The 17,516-nt window shown below is 44.2% G+C and overlaps 1 protein-coding gene across 7 annotated transcripts in view; it reads left to right on the top strand.

The window, feature by feature from the left end:
• SORCS3 (sortilin related VPS10 domain containing receptor 3) overlaps nt 1–17,516 on the top strand; it is a 742,043-nt gene that overhangs the window by 331,896 nt on the left and 392,631 nt on the right. For all 7 annotated transcript variants that reach the window (XM_079900511.1, XM_079900512.1, XM_079900510.1 and 4 more), the window contains one exon: nt 4,397–4,464. Coding sequence is in view for 3 of the 7 variants with exons in the window: in XM_079900508.1 (XP_079756634.1) it covers nt 4,397–4,464 (68 nt within the window). In the remaining 4 variants the exon portion in view is untranslated. The remainder of the gene's footprint in view (nt 1–4,396; nt 4,465–17,516) is intronic.

Here is a 17,516-nt window from a genome sequence, read left to right as displayed (position 1 = left end):
AATATGAAGGAAAGAAAGAAAGACAGGGAGGAAGGGAGGGTTAAAGAGAGAGGCCAGACAGGCAAGGGAGTAAATCTCCATTTCTCTGTCTCCAAATTCTTCATACTTCAAGTTTTGGCTCATGTAATCTTTCCTTCATGAAGACTTTGCCGACCACATTTTCTGGACTTAATTGCTTCCTCCTTTCAACTCTTATCTCACATTATCTGCACCTCTCAGATACACTTATCATCTCATCCCTTCTTTTACTGTCATTCATTTATAATTCATTCAGTGGACCTTATATAGCACCTGCCGTGTGTCAGGTGTTGTGCTAGGCATTGGGGATGCAGAGTTGAATGAGACCTGATTTTTTAGCTCAAAGAGGTCACAATCTAACAGACAAGACAGACATATGGAGAAGTCACGTTAATCCGGTTTGATAAAAGCTATAAGAGGTGTATGAACAAATGCTCTTCCAGAGAATATGTCTGATGCCAATTTACTGTTATATGTGCCTATACAGAGGAGCTCTTATATATGTGGCTTTACTCTGTGTGTACACCTGTATGTGTAGCTTATATTAAGAGAGAACTGCTATTTACTCATGAATTATTCCAATTTATTTTCATTTCTCCTGCTGTCTAAAATCCCCCTAGGATTTGTAGCCTGTTGGTCAAAGAGAAACTTTTTGACAAAGCTTATTTTGACAAACCTGGATCTCCCAACAGTTTGTCTAGTTATTTCCTCATTACACATCTCTGTTTCCTATTTCTTTCTCCAAGAACAAAGAAAACAAAAGTTACCTTCACCCCTGGGCCTTGAGCTCTGTATCTTTCCCCGATTCCCAGCGTTTAGCAGATGTCTTTCTAATTCACATAAGAGGAGCTCAGTAAATGTTTGTGGAATTCATGAGTGAGTGATAAACTCCTTGAGAGCAAGGATGTGCCCACCTCTCGGTTTGCCTGCTCATTGCCTTGCACACAAAAAGCTCACATAAACATTTGCCGAATGCAGGAGCATTGCATCAGAGCGGAACAAGCATGCTGGAGTCTCATAGCCCTGGGTGGGAATGCTGGCTCTGTCTCTTGCTAGTTGTGTGCTTTGGGGAGCAAATTGCTTAAGTCTTAGGACTCACTTTCCTCATCTGTAAAATGCAGATGCTGTATTACATCTGCTCAATCTCAGAAGTGTGTTGTGAGGACTGAGAAGCACCCAGTGTAGTATTTGGCACATAGTAAGGGTTCGATTAATGTTTGGTCCCTGCTATTCCTTCTTTGAATTTGAGTGCCAACCCTCATCTGGGGGCATCTGCTGGAGAGGAGTCAAGTCAGGCTTTGCTGTGGCTCCCAGGGTAGCTCCTCCATCCTTCCTGCATCCTTCCTGCATCCTTCCTGCATCCTTCCTGCATCCTTCCTGCATCCTTCCTGCATCCTTCCTCATCTATCCACTGGTGATTCTTTGGTCACACTCACATTTCTCATTCTCGTCTGAGTCCTTGCCCAGCAGCCCAGGGCTTGTTAGTGGGTTTAGTGCATCTGCTTTCAGTTTTCTGCCCTGGTAATCCCTTCTTCCTGGTGGCCTTTGGAAGGCTCTGAATGGTGAGAGAAGCCAGAGGTTGACAGGCTTTCTTTCAATCTTGGTTTTCTTTGCTAGGCACAGAATATCTTAAGGCTAAAGGTTACATGATCGTGTCTTCATTATTGTCCTTCTTTGCTGGCTCCAGGGGAAAGGTAGCTTCCAGCCCCAATTCTCAGTGTTTGGACCTTTCCTCTGGGGAATGTTGGGGTGATTTTGTGGAGACATCTTCCTTATGCATCTCCTATGGCCTGCTTTCTTTGTAAAGTCCACTCGATTTAAAGGCAAAGATGCTTTTAGAGATCAGGATTCCACCATAGTGGAAGGGTGGTGTCACTGCCGCATGGAGTTGGGAGAGGAATCATGGTGTGGTGGAGTCTTTCTCAAAGCGTGATCCTCTAATGGCTACAGGAAGGTTTCTGGACCCTCCCCAGGATCCACCAAGTCAAACTTGCTGGGAATGGGACCAGGGAATCTGCATGTAGCAGGCTCCCCAGTGACTGTTAGTCTCCAACTTTGCTCATGGAATGGGAAGAACTGTGCCCTGGGCACTTGGTCAAGGCCACACATTGTTGGGACTTGAACTTGAGTCGTCTCCTCTCTCTGTGTCTCAGTTTCCTCATCTGTAAAATGAAGGTAATAGACTAGATTAACACCATCCCCTTCTGAAGACTATGCTTTACTGCTGAAACACCATTATCTTTCATTGACTCAAAAATGATGATTTGATTTGAGAAGATGGAAGGAAGGAGAGTGATCCAGGCCTTGGGTAAGGAGACACAGACACGTGAGAAGTGCTCTGCATTTTTTAGGGGTTTTCCAGACCCAGTTGTTTGTTAGGCAATCAGTTAAGTGACCTCTAACCCCCAACATCTCTTGCTTCTTTCTTTGTGGGCTTTGCACTTTTTTGAGATTGTTTGATGTCCCTGAAGGCTTGATGTTGGGAGACAGTGAGGTCGTCGTAGTTGCTCCTGCAGATTCTAGATGGGTGTTCCGATCTGTTTCTAGAAGAGCATAGCTTTGAGTTTCTTTGTCTAGATTTTGGGATGGTCTGCACATAGGCACCCATGTTTTTACATAGGGACTGTGAAAGAATGACTTCGTCAATGAAAGAAGTAAAATGAAGAGAAGTCTGGTGTGTATGTATGTGTATGTGTTTGTATTAATTTAACAAATAGGAATTATCAGCACATTGCTATTTGGTTGGAGAAGGTTTGGATAAGTCTTGTCTTCATTAGCCCCTGAATTTTACAAGTGAGGAAACTTGCTATTAATGGGAGAGGCATGGATCACTGAGTGACCATGGAGAACAATGCTTTACAAGGGATACACGCTCCTTGCAGTTGTGCTATGCTAATAGGACAGGTAGCTTGGTGCCTTGGTACCTATTCTCCTGTTCTACAAATAGCCACGTCATTGATGTTCTTCTTTGCTTGGCTGTTTCTTGCCAACCTACTACTCCGCATCACAGGACACAATCTGAGAGAAGACGTGAGAATCATCCAGTCATGGCCCTGCAGAGAAGTTGAATGTTGCAAGTCAACTTTTCCAGGGATTCTCTTTGACCCATAATGGATCATATCCTGGCCTCTAATTTTTTCTTAGTTTACATAAAAGAGGTGGAAATGGTACTGACTGACCTCATGGGGTGCTGGATGAGAATAAATCTCAAAGTGAGTGTTTTGTCGTCGGTTAAATGCCACAAAAACGTTCAATATAATGGCTGATTATTTTTCTTTAATCTTAAATGGTTACCTAGAATGGGAAAGTCCCATCTTGGTAGCAGAAATTCATTATCTCGGAAAGAGTTTAATGGGTGCTGTGCAAATGAACTGGAGGAAGTTAAATTGTGGAAGGCGAAGGAGCTGAGAAAAGTGAAATGAGTTGTGCATTAAATTTAGATAAACACAATTATGTGTAACTGGATTATCATGCGTGCAGGCAGACACTGTATATTAGGCACCTGTGTTTTGATTAAAATCGATTCAGGTGCCTGCGCTTAGCATCCTGGTAGATATGGGGTTGTTCCTAAGCCACGGTCTGGGCGCACGAGGCATAGGCAGGGAAACGTTTGAGGTCCAGGTTCCCAGCTGGAGAAGTTAAAAGGGCCTGGGACCAGCCTGGCCAATGGAAGATCATTTCAGAAAACTGCTAACCCTATTACAGGCTGTCCAGCTCTTTGACACATACAGCTTTCCTTCTGGGTTTCTTAGTTTCAACTGGAGTCACGAAAGTGGTCCTGGAGTCCGGTGGAGTCTAATGACCTGCTTACTCCATGGGTGGGACATGGTAGAAGGCAGGTGGCATCAGAGACTGTTGGGGGCTGGGCTTGCCTGTCATTCAAGCTTTTATGGCTTTGAGGCCCTGTGATGGGAACACAGAATCTCTTTGAACCTCTCTGTAGACACAGAATCAGGCCCAGTTCTTTCTTAGCCTCTTAGATCTACATCTGTAAGTCAAAGTCATCTGCAGATCAAAAGCAAGCCCATCCTCTGATCTCTGGGTGGCCACACGTGTGAACAGAGCCAGCTGGCCTGTGCCTGACCTTGAAGGAGGACAGATGTGGAGAAACAACTGTCAGTACCCAGTTAATTCCTGTTGACATGTTTTATTTCAAATGCAAAGCATTGTCGGGATTAAAATAAATGCTGCCAGTTACGGGGGAGCATTAAATTAATAATTTTTTTCCCCTTGCTTGATCCTATAATACCCCTCAACTCCACAGATAAATTCTAAGCCCTCCACTGGGTGATTTGAGATGAACTGTACATTGTTACGCAAACTAAAGCCGGCTTCCTTTTTCTTCTTCTCCTCTGCCCTCCTCCTCACCCCCTCTCAGGTTATACTTATCCTGACGAAGCTGTATGACTTCAACCTGGGAAGCGTGACAGAGAGCTCACTTTGGAGGTAAGTGGGTTAGAGATTCTTACCTGGCTACTCGGGTTCAGCTCACGTGAGGAATGCCAGCTAAGCAGTTGGAGAGCTTGTTTTGAAAGGAGCAGAAGATGGTCCTCCTCCTGGATGCCCCCTTTAATGCCCTGGGTGGCACTGATGGCCTCCATCTGCAGATTCCTTAGCACTCTGCTATCTCCCGTGGGGTCTGTCACATATTCTCCCTGGCACTGTGGTTGTTTCTGCGTTCCTGCAGCATCTCCTTTGACTGGATAAACACAAATGTGGGTAGAGAGATCAGAGCATGCCTGGGGAAAGTGGAGGCCGTGGATAAGGGAGCGTGCTGTAGGAGGGATGCTGGCCTTGGCATGAGTCTAGGCCCAAGGACTGTTTCTTGTCCTTTGTGCCTGTAAGATGCTATGATTCTTGAGAAGCCCATGAATCTGGGAATAGACACATGTGGGAATCAGGCCCGTGTGATGACGTTTGTGGTCCCAAGCCTTCGTGGGCTTCTTCATCCATAAAATAATATTAAAAAATATATTTTACAACTGTACTGGTGTAAAGACAAATATATTAATACTGTATGTTAAAACTTGTTTTCAGCCTAAAATATTCATTTTTTTTGTTTGTGGCTTTAAAAGAAATGACAGCACTTTTGTGAACCCTAGGCTCTCTGTCCACGTGCCTGCAGGATAAATCAGCCCTGACGGAAGGCTGGGATGGGGAGAAGGACGTGGGTGGATTAAGTCAGAGAGGGCTTTCACGAAGCCGTGAACCCCGCAGTCTCTCTGGCTAGGGGACGCCGCACACTCACTCTTCCATATACCTCCTCACGTGCAAGTTCACGGTCGCCGCCACGCTGCTGGCAGTCACACAGGGCACCAGCAAGTTTCATCAGCCACTCTGAGTCAGCGCTTCATGCTCTGTGCTTATTACCTCCATGGGCCTCAAGAGGGCTGCGTATCCATTCCATTTGCTCTGCCACTTGTAAACACTGGGGAGAACACTGTCACGAAAGGCCATTCATTTGGCTGTCTTCATCCCAGCGCCAGTCCTGAGGGTCTGCTGGGGTTTTGGAGCAGGAGGGTCTGGGGCGTGAGTATCAGCACGCCTGGCTGCTTCTTCATCTGATCTGTTTGCGGAGAATCAGCCAGAGCCTCTCTCCCAGGGAGGGGAGCAGTCACAGCATCTATTAAATATTTGGGGTTAATTGCTCATATCGATGGAGGCCTGCCTCCATTTGCACAGGATGTCCAAAACCTAATTTTGCTGCTCAGTGAAAACCGGCAGAGGTATAAGGAACCAGGTGCCTTCCGTAGATGAAAGCATGCCTGTTTCCACTCACGTGGGTCTCCTGGGGACTTAGAGCCTCAGAAACCATCCTCTGAGGCCCTGTCACAGGGATGTGGTGGTGAGCCTTTAAGCCTGACTCCAGTGCTGTCTGCTTGGTGCAAATAATGAAACCAGAAAAGCTCACGCTTACAATGGGAAACAGCTGTACCTAGCAGCCCATGTTATAGGAAAGGTTTGCTAGTTTTAAAGGTGGACCAGGCAAAACCATGGGGCCGAAGCCAGGTGCTTAATGCCCGTAAGTGACAGAGTGTGTGCCCCACAGTCATAAGAGCCAGTGTATTCACTAGTGTGTGTCAAGGACAGCAGATGGCCAAGTGGCCCTAAGGGCACCCTGATGTCCCATTGCCGGGTTTCAAATCACAGCTTGTCCACCCAAAGAGCTCTGTGGCTTTGGGCACTTTACCTAACCTCTCTGAATCAGCTTCCCAGGGCTGCCGTAATCAAGGACCACAGGCTGGGTGGCTTCAAACAGCGGAAATGTATTCTCTCCCAGTCTGGAGGCCACAAGTCTGAAATCAAGGCATCTTTAGGGCCACCCTCCTTCTGGGGGCTCTAAGGAGAACCCTTCGTTGCCTCTTCCTGCTTCTGGTGTCTGTCGGTGTTCCTTGGGGCTGCATTACTCCACTCTCTGCCTTTATCATCTTCTCTGTGTCTGTGTCTTCTCTCCTTCTGTCCCTTAGAAGAACACTTGCCATTGGAGTTAGGGCCCAGCCGGATAATCCAAGATGCTCTCCTTTCCAGATCCTTACATCTGCAAAGACACTTTTTCGAAGATGGTCCCATTGCAGGTTTTGGGGGTTAGGACATATTTGGAATGGGGGCTGCCATTCAACCTACTTCACTCTCTTAAGTCTCAATTTCCCTGAATGTAAATTGGAGATAGTACAGATCCTACCTTTGCTCCAGACACAGTGTCCTTGCTGTTACTTGAACCAGCCAGCCTCTTCCCCGGAGCCCTTACACTCAGCTCTTTCCTGGGTCTGAGCTCTCTTCTTGCAGGGAGCAGGGCACACCCTCACTTCCCTCCTCTCTGCTCACCTCATCAGTGAGGCCTTTGCCTGAGGACTTGGCATTCCATCACTTGGCTGCATTTTCCTCCTTAGTACCTGTCACCCTCTAGCTGCTAAATATTTACTTATTGATTTATTTATATTTTACTTACACCCAGTAGCATCTAAGCTTGTAGTGAGAGATAATTTTTCCATTTTAATTCAGTGCTGTATCCTCAACACCTAGGACGGCATCTGGCACACAGGAGGTACTTGATAAGTGTTTGCTTGATGAATAAATTCATGGATGGGTTGCAAGGATTAAATGAAATAGTAAATGTACAAACATTTAGGACAGTTACCCACATGTGGGAAGTGCTCAGTTAATTATAATAATTAATGACTATTATAACCCTGTGTGTTTGTATAGTTTAGTTTGTAAGGATCCACTAATGCAGGGATCCATGGGCTGGAAATTGTAGGGCACCAAAGGGATGTATTCTGCGCCATCTGGGAATTAGCACAGATCTTTGGGGGGATGGCAGGGGGTAGGGAGGGGAGAAGAGTGATTTATAATGTTGTTCCTTCTGCTGATTGGGGGGAATTGGAATAGCAATGGCTACCTGGTCAAAGACATTCTTTTGTAGAAAAAGTTCTCTGAGCTGGGTGCTGGAATTATGGGCAGGATGCGATTTGGCAAATGGAAAGTGGAAAAATGCCCCTTGCACAGGGCAAAGTAAAGGCAAGGCTGGGCTGCAGGAGATAAGGTGGCCCGGGAAGGAGGCAGGGGAAGCAGCTGGGTGTTGGACCAGGTAGGGAGGGTGGGGGGACTCATCGAGTTCACAGAAGGGGTCAAATCAAAGGCAGTTACTCAGAGCATAGATTATCGATAACAGAGTATGTATGGTGTGACCTTTCAGGGATTTGAGAACAACTGGGGGCTGTGATAGGCTTTCCCTCTGGATAAATGTTATGTGGATGTATTTTTGTGTCGTGATTCAGCGGGTTCACAGGTCTGATAAAGCCCAGCTTAGGAACCCCTGCAGAGGGTGTGATTGAGGAAAGGGACTGCTCCTAAGCTTTGTGGGAATTATCCAACTTCCTGGGGCCTCACAGGGTGACTTCTTACTTTTTATTGTCTTCCCTACTCATCCCCTAAAGATCTGTGCCCTTGTCCTCTTTTCTATATTGCTAATGATGTCTTTTACAGGTAGAGCCTAGAGCACTATGGTCTTCCTTACTAATACAGTGAGCAGAGAAGAGAAGCTAAATTAAACACACACCCTTTCATTTTTGTGATTCAGTCCAACATGCCTAGCCAAGTTGAAATTGAATTTGGTGATTCTTCTTCAATTTTCTGTACAGCAGAGGCGCCTGGAGCAACAGCTGTCATGACAAGATGATGCTCCCTGCCAGGTTACAGTATGACATAATTATTTGTCTCACTGAATTAAGAATTGAAAAGCCATCTACTTCTAAATAGACAAAAGACTGTTTAAAGGCATTCTATAGTGTAGCAGTAGCGTGTGCCCTTGTGACCCTCTTTCTGGAACTCCTAGGTGCCAGTATACTGGGGGTGGTCAAAATTTTTTCTCTCCACCCACACAAGGATGGTTGTGTAAATTGGTCACCTAGCACAACCGTCTGTTGGCATCCGTTAGTCAAAGGACATTTTACATATAGGATGTCAAGCTTGTAGAATTAATGAGGTTGGGGACTGACTTTTTAAAAAGACCCAGAGCTTCGCTTTCAGGGTGTTTTCAGTCCATAGTGTGTCAAGCCTGGAGGCTGTCCATCCGTCAGGAGTGATACTGGAGACTGACTCTGTTAGATTTTGTAGAAGCCTGACCCCAGGAGGAGAGATGGGTCAAGGTCGGGAGGCTCAGCATCAACCAGTTGCCTCCTATTCAAAGTATTGAAAAGTGAAAGCTCTGGGACTGATGTCCTGGGTTCAAGTCCACACTCCTCCACTGAGCCACTAAGTGACCTTGAGCATGTTTCTTCGCCTCTCTGTGCCTCCATTTCCTTATCTGTACAGTGAGGGTGATACTCGCACCTACCACGTAAAGTTGTGAGTCTTCATTGAAATAAAATATGTAAACTGCCTAGAAAACTACCTGACATGCAGCGCCCATGTGGGAGATGCTCAAGGAGAGTTAGTTGTCATCATATGATCCATGAGTCATTGAGCTGCTTCTCTCTGCTAGTTCCTTTACCTGAGCTGTCTTGTTCTATCTTTTGCAAGAAACTTGAGAGTCGAATATCACTGGCCCCAATTTACAGATGGGAACATTGAGCATTACAGAGGTTAAACAACTTGCCCTGGATCATGGAGCTAACAAGTAGGGGGATCCTACTGACTCCTGAGTCTGTGCTCATTCTACCCTGTGTGCTGTGTCTGATGTTGGGTGAGAGTGGATATATGAACTCCTTCAGAATAAGAGATCTTTTTTTTTTTTTTTTTTTAATGGGTAGGAGAATGGGATGACATGGAAAGTGGGAGAGGGAGAAATTCCCAGAGTGGGAAAATTGCTCTAGAGTGGTTGGGCTGGGATTTCGACTTCTAGGTTAAAACATTCCTTCTGCAATTAAGATGGGTGCTCTGTGGAAATCTGTCCACAGAAATAGAAGAGGCACCACAAGAGGCTTCTACCAGCCTCCTGAGGACAGTTGTGCTGATATCTTTAGGAGGGTGGGGTGCAGAACATACCTAGAGTCCTTAGCACGTGGTGCCTGGAAATGATACGTTTCTATTGAGAGAATGTTCCGGAGTCTTCTCCTTTTTGTTTTGTTTTTTGTTTTTAATTAATTTTTATTGGAGTATAGTTGCTTTACAATGTTGTGTTAGTTTCTCCTTTACAGCAAAGTGAATCAGCTATACGTAAACATATATCCTCTCTTTTTTGGATTTCTTCTAGTCCAGCACTGTCTGATTAGAAATATATGGGAGCCACATAATTTTCCAGCAGTCAATAATGTGAAAAGAAACAGTGGAGATTAATTTTATTAATAAATTTTCTTTAACTGGGTTAAATAGAGCTATCATTTCAATAGACAATTAATAAAAATAATTAATGGGCTATTTTGCCTTAGGTTTTTTTTTTGTAGTAAGTCTTTGAAATCCAATGTGTATTTCACACTTAAGGGCATATCTCAGTTTGGACCAGCCACATTTTGAGTGTTTAATGTTAGTTAAATATGGCTAGTGGATACCATAGTGCCCAGTGGAGGTCTAGTAACCTGTCTCTCACATATTTTCAGTTCATTTGGGGGGGATGGTAACTTTTTTCACCATAGAAATGCGTATCTGTTTTATCAAAGGACAAGAGGGAAAAAATTCCACCGGTTCTGGAAGCCAATTATTTTATAATGTTATGGTACTGGGAATGTGTGCGGTGTCAAAGGCTGACCTGATCCATATTAAAACTCTGATCGTCTAAAAGGAAAGGAGGACTGTGGAAATCTGTCCACAGAAATAGAAGAGGCACCGCAAGAACTTTTAGGTCTTTGAACTGTGATTCTTGGTTAATCTGAAATAATCATGGCTGTTGAGTCAAAGAGACTTAGGGTGAGAAAGGATCACAGCAAACGTTCTCTTTGAGCCCCAGAACCTTATTGTTTCAGAGATAAGGTTGTGAGTTCAGGGAGAGGAAGACACTTTGCCTGAGTTTCCTGGATCAGAAGTCTGAGATTAAGAGTGCGCCCTGGCTCCTGCTGGTTCCTGATCTCCTTCCGTAAACTCACACATCCCCTAAATGGGAACCCTGGAACTGGATAGAGACAGCCCTCTTCTTTTTTTTTTTTTTTTTTTTTTCTTGCGGTACGAGGGCCTCTCACTGCTGTGGCCTCTCCCGTTGTGGAGCGCAGGCTCCGGACACGCAGGCCCAGCAGCCACGGTTCACAGGCCTAGCCGCTCCACGGCATGTGGGATCTTCCCGGACCGGGGCACGAACCCATGTCCCCTGCATCAGCAGGCGGACTCTCAACCACTGCGCCACCAGGGAAGCCCTTCTTTTTTAAAATTGAATTATAGTTGATTTATGATGTTGTGTTAAATTCTGATGTACAGCAGAGTGACTCAGTTATACATATATATGCATCCTTTTTCATATTCTTTTCTATTATGGTTAATCACAGGATATTGAATATAGTTACCTGTGCTCTACGGTAGGTCCTTGTTGTTCATCTGTTCTATATATAATAGTTTGCATCTGCTGATCCCAAATCCCACTCCACGCCTCTCCCACCCCTCCTCCCCCTTGGCAACCACAAGTCTGTTCTCTAAGTCTGTGAGTCTGTTTAGAGATAGCCCTCTTCTTCACGCCTCCTCCATTCCCAGCTGCAAATAGGCCATTGGTGTGTAGTGTACAGGCACCATGGGGCTCAATGGCTGGGTCACGCTCTCTCTCATTTCTGCGACAACAGCATGGGGCACATGCTTTGGGGCCATCTTCACGTCCCTTTGCACATGTGGTGTGTGCATCTCTGCCGAGTTTGGTGGCATTCGTGGTCCTCAATTTGGGAGCAAGGGCGCCACTTTTCTTTGAACGTGGTACCTGTGAAAAGGTTGACTAATCCACTGCTTGAGGTTTTTGAGTCTTTAGTTTAGAACATAAGTCACGGTGGGGACTGGCAGATCACTTCTTGGACTCGGTTCTATATGTCTTAAACATTAACACTTAGACTGATAAACAAACACATTGCCCTCCCCTAAAAAATTGTTTTTGGGCTTCCCTGGTGGCACAGTGGTTGAGAATCTGCCTGCTAACGCAGGGGACACGGGTTCGAGCCCTGGTCTGGGAGGATCCCACATGCCGGGGAGCAACTAGGCCCGTGAGCCGTAACTACTGAGCCTGCACGTCTGGAGCCTGTGCTCCGCAACAAGAGGCCGCGATAGTGAGAGGCCCGCGCACCGCGATGAAGAGTGGCCCCCGCTTGCCGCAACTAGAGAAAGCCCTTGCACAGAAACGAAGACCCAACGCAGCAAAAATAAATAAATAAATTGATAAACTCCTACCCCCAACATCTTCTTTAAAAAAAAAAAATTGTTTTTAAGGTCTCATTTTCTGGAGGTAGATGAGCTGGCGAGCAATCCTCAGCTTCCATCTGTCCATCTCAAGCACTAGTCTTTAGTAAAGGTCCGTGAGAGGCCAGCTTCTGATCGGGTGCGATGTCTCCACGTGAGCTTTCCCCTGGAATTTCTATTGGATTGGGGTCCTCACAGAGCTAAATGAATTTGCAGTTGTCTTGGTGTAAGAGGAACCAGGAATCCTTTACAGTGGGTGGTACCCCTGCATTGCTACATTACCTCAGTTCCCTCCCCCCACCTTACTCCATTTCACCCACCCGCAGCCTGGCAGTGTGGGAGACAGTCTGCTCTTGGAAAAGCAGCGAGGCTTCTCAGACACTGCTCCTGTATGCCTGGCCTCAGGACCTGCAGCGCAAGGGGTTCCTGGTTAGGAACCCACTCCCTGGTCACATCCTCCTGGATACCTTCCCTAACTCTCCTCCCTGGATTGGTGCCTCTCCTCTGCTTACCACTGCTGTCTCATCCTTACACTGTGTTGTTCATTTGTTCCCAGCCTGGGAGCCTCTCGAGAGCAGGGACCACGTGCTCTTCCTGTTTCTGGATCTACACTGCCCGGCACTCGGGCTGCACTAAATAAAGGCTAAAAGAACTGAACTGAAGTACGAATAGCCCCGAAGCAGTCCCAGCCCCAGCCCCGTCTTGTCCTGTTGCTTTCCATGTATTGAGTTGTCTATCCCCCTGCCACTGGGGAATCCTGTAACTTTTCATCTAGTTTGCAAGCTGTTGTCTGGACCGTTTATTTCCTCCTCTAATTGTTCTGTCAGTGACCTTTCTGGGAAACCTTTGGATTTATTAATTTTTTTGTTTGCCAAGAAAACCCTGATAATAATTGCTAAGACTTCCCAGGAGTTACTAGTTTACAAATTTTAATGACATTCATGATTTATTTATGTGCTTCCCTCCCTCTACAGCTGTTCAGCCCAATTCCTTAGTGGAATTCCTGCTGAATCTGAGTGAATTAATGGAAACAAAACTGCAGATTGGAATGACATTTTTTTTTTTCTAGGCTGTTAATTAAAAGCTTTCCATCCTGTTCGCTAGGCTCTTCATATGTGAGGTCCCGAAGGCTGGGCAGGTACAGGCTGTGAAATCCTCCCTCTAGAACTGGGGCCTTTGTCTGTTTGCTTTCAGTGGTAATAAATCTGGTGAAAACTCCTGAATTGGTCACAGAGCATTCAGTTGAACAGATATTAACTGAGCATTCATTATGTAAGCAGTCCTGTGCTCATTGCTGGGTGATGCCAAATAAGTATGTCATGATTGCTATCCTCGAGGAATGTTTAATTCAGTTGAAAGGTAAGATTAATGCGTATAGGAAACAATGTCAGGCATATGCAAGTATATATATATGTATATGCAAAACACATTGCATTCTGTGATGAGTAGCCCGACTGTAGAAATACTTACATTTTTATTATTATCACACCTCATTCCGTGAGGATGCAGAGCAATTCTAGGAATGAATTAGAGAAATGATCAATTTGTCTCATGTATTTTGTTTTGCTGTTTAATAGAAAACATCTTATTTCTCCATTAGGGTGTGAAACTTTCCAGAGGAAAGACTGTTTCATATGAGAACTAGTAGCTTCCATAATTCTCAGAAACACCTGGTAACAGATGGGATTGAGTATGTGTAGTGGTTGAAGAAGTGGGTCCTGAATTCAGATTGCCTGGATGTGAATCCCAGATCTACTGCTTGCTAACTGTACCACCTTAAGCAGTGTTTTCATTTCTGTAAGCTTTGGTTTACCTATCCATATAGTGGGATGATAGTAAGACCCATCTCGTGGAAGCTTTGTGAGGTTTCAGTGAGATAATGCGTGGAATGCAAAATGCCTACTATCTAGTTAGTACTTAATGTAATAATTATTATTCGTTCGTAGGCTCATATCCTCCTAGCCCAGCAGCTTCTACCAGCCTCCTGAGGACAGTTGTGCTGATATCTTTAGGAGGGTGGGGTGCAGAGCATACCTAGAGTCCTTAGCACGTGGTGCCTGGAAATGATACATTTCTATTGAGAGAATGTTCCGGAGTCTTCTCCTTTTTTTTTTTTTAATTAAGTTTTATTGGAGTATAGTTGCTTTACAATGTTGTGTTAGTTTCTACTGTACAGCAAAGTGAGTCAGCTATACGTAAACATATATCCTCTCTTTTTTGGATTTCTTTCCCATTTAGGTCACCACAGAGCATTGAGTAGAGTTCCCTGTGCTATACAGTAGCTTCTTATTAGTTATCTATTTTATACATAGTATCAATAGTGTATATATGTCAATCGCAATCTCCCATTTCGTCCCACCCACCCCTTCCTCCTGGTATCCATACGTTTGTTCTCTACGTCTGTGTCTCTGTTTCTGCTTTGCAAGTAAAATGACCTACACCATTTTTCTAGATTCCACGTATATGCGTTAATATACGATATTTGTTTTTCTCTTTCTGACTTACTTCACTCTGTATGACAGTCTCTCGGTTCATCCACGTCTCTACAGATGACTCAATATTATTCCTTTATATGGCTGAGTAATATTCCATTGTATATATGTACCACATCTTTATCCATTCCTCTGTTGATGGACATTTAGGTTGCTTCCATGTCCTGGCTATTGTAAATAGTGCTGCATTGAACATTGGGGTGCACGTGTCTTTTGGAATTATGGTTTTCTCTGGGTATATGCCCAGTAGTGGGATTGCTGGGTCATATGGTAATTCTATTTTTAGTTTTTTAAGGAACCTCCATAGTGTTCTCCATAGTGGCTGTATCAATTTACATTCCTACCCACAGTGCAAGAGAGTTCCCTTTTCTCCATACCCTCTCCAGCATTTATTGTTTGTAGATTTTGTGATGATGGCCATTCTGACCGGTGTGAGGTGATACGTCATTGTAGTTTTGATTTGCATTTCTCTCATGATTGGTGATGTTGAGCATCCTGTCATGTGTTTGTTGGCCATCTGTTTGTCTTCTCCTTTAGACACTCACCTGTGCTTGGCAAAAGGGAAAGGTTAATATATTTCTTGGTTTTTCTACATCAGCTGCAGCTGCTGCTGATTTTGGGCATAGGATGCCAAGCACAATCTGATTTAAGTTCCCCTAACACAGTGTTGAGTTAATGCATCCATTGCTGGAAATTTTCTTTTTAATGCAAGTATTGGGGGAGGTAAGCCCATTGAAGAGCTTTGTCCTTCCCAAGTAATTAACATGGAAGGCAGGGTGGGGTCATCCATGTTTCTCAGATTTGGTGTAGCCTCAGAATTACTTGCGGATTTTGTTAAAAAATCTAGATTCCTGGCCCCTAACCAAGAGATTCCAATTTGGTAAGGCTGGGTGTTACTCAGGATGTATACTTTTAAAAGCTCTGTGGTTGGTTCTGAGTTTCAGGTAAGATTGGGAGCCACTGAGCTCAGAGGAATCTTGGGTTCTAGGCCCATCTCAGTTGCTAATTAATCGAATTACTCATGCCATCCTTCTGTTTCCTCATAAAGGTTTTCGATGAAGTGATCTCAAATCCCTTTCAACTCCAAGTCCACAGACGCTACCAACCTGGGAAATCAAACGGGGGAACACACACAGGATTTATGGTGCCCAACAGATAACCTTTTATGAGCTAACAGCCCCACTTGTGAGAACGTCCACCCTCCTTAAGGAAAACTAACGTGCTGTTTGTTCACGGATGGATAGTAGCCAATGGGCAGGTGTCAGCCAGTAGTAGTGTCCTAACTCCTTAATTTCAATTCATAAAGCATAAAGAGCAGCATTCAATCTATGAAACCCTTTGCTCCTCCAAAAAATAGAATGAGAAAGGACTTTGCGCTAAATATCGAGACCTCAGACATCTTACTTTGCTGGAGAATAGAGCAACGTGAACACTGGAGAAACATCTGGTTTACAGATTTAATGTTTTCCTATTTATTATGGGAAAGAGGTTTCTTTTTTATGGCCTAGTCTTTTTTCTTCCACCCTGACATGTATAAATCTTGATTTTTGTCCAGTGGCTGAGAGAACACAATCCTTTCGTATGGATTGTGTCTGTTGATTGTTATTTTATATTGTTTTCCCTTCCTTCCAAATGCTGTGCCATTTTATCACAATGACAAACAACCCCACCATTTGGAGAAGGGGTGTGAGATTCTGCCCATCCCCCTCCACATCCTGAGTTCCCTCCCATTTTCTCAGTAGCAGATTCATTAGCCTTCTAATGACGTTAATAAGTAAACAGGATCAGACAGTTCCTTCTAAAATAACATGTATAAATGGATGCATTTCCTGACTCTCTAAGGTAAAGCCTTAATTTATTTCCCTTCCAGATGTCCACATGTGTAAAACTATGATAGGTGGGCCCCTGGACTGTGGTTTGAAGCCAAAAAAAAAAGGGAAAAATTTCAATTCACACAGAACCTATCTATTTCCAAGTTTATAGGACAGTGGATTTTTACATACTCCATTCCTGCTTATATATATATATATAATGACTCTAAAGATTAGGTAGTCAAGCTTTCATAGTTACTTTATCATCCTTTGGTGGCCAATTACTTTATTGGACATAGACTGTAAATGTCATTAGGAGGCTTCTGGCAACTTCCCCATGAAGACCACTATCTGGACTTTATTTGGGGAGCCATAAACTGGTAAAAAGGCCTCTTCTTAATGTTACATGTCTGTGACGTTTCTTTTCAGAAATCGCTGAACTTATAAAGGAAATATTTCACAGCTTACTTTTGCTTCCAGATGGTTTGTGCCCAAGTTAAAGCTAAAGTCAAGTATTAAAAGGCAATACATAGAGTTTATCTTTTAAAAGATTTTCCTTTCAGTGGCACGAATGTCTTAAATTGGTATAATATTTGTAGTCATTGCCCACATGAAGTATGGCATGTCTCATATTTCTAGGAGGAATGGGAGGCCGGTGTCATTAAACATTCCATTTTACAGATGGATAAACTGACTTCTTGAGTAGGTTGGTGGTTGGTGATTTCAGATCTGGTGCCCAGATCCAGGTATCCCAGTTCTCATCAGCTTCATGCTCTTGCGCTTACATTAGTAATCAGTCTTTCCTGACCTTTCCAGCTCAGCAACCATTTATATTTCATAAGAGATCTATGGCCAAGGGACTACTTTGGGGACCAGGAATGGATTTCCTTGGGTATTTATCTAAGTGATTTTCAATTGTGGTGGGTCATGAGACTCAACAGGGAAATATAAGAAAAGTGAGTTTCCTGGGCCTTATTCCAAACCTACCGAATCAATTTCTGGGATCAAGATCTAGGAACTTATGGTTTTAAAGAGCTCCCCACTTGATTTTGATATAACCACTGACCTAAGAGACTTCATGGCCATTTTTATTTCTGAAAGGTCCATGAAAACTTATTTGGGGGAGTCTTCCCCTCAGTATAGCACCTGGCCCTCTTACCCATTTTCCCTATGGCTGGCTCAGAATGACAAGCACAGTCATTCATGCAAAAATACATAGTTGCACCCTCGTCTTCATAAATGATAACCATAAACGTTAGGAATTGGAATGAGCTCTGGCACTACTTAATTAGCTTACATTCTGTCAGCATCAGGCTTGGGAATTGGGCAATTAACATTGATTTTAGATAATGGTGCCACAGGAGAATGGTCATAAGGTTCTGGTCTCCATGGA

The sequence above is a fragment of the Stenella coeruleoalba genome (assembly GCF_951394435.1).
Source record: "Stenella coeruleoalba genome assembly, chromosome: 16".
Classification (NCBI taxonomy): Eukaryota; Metazoa; Chordata; class Mammalia; order Artiodactyla; family Delphinidae; genus Stenella; species Stenella coeruleoalba.
The sequence above is the reverse complement of the archived record's forward strand: the minus strand, read 5'-3'. Positions and strand labels throughout refer to the sequence as shown.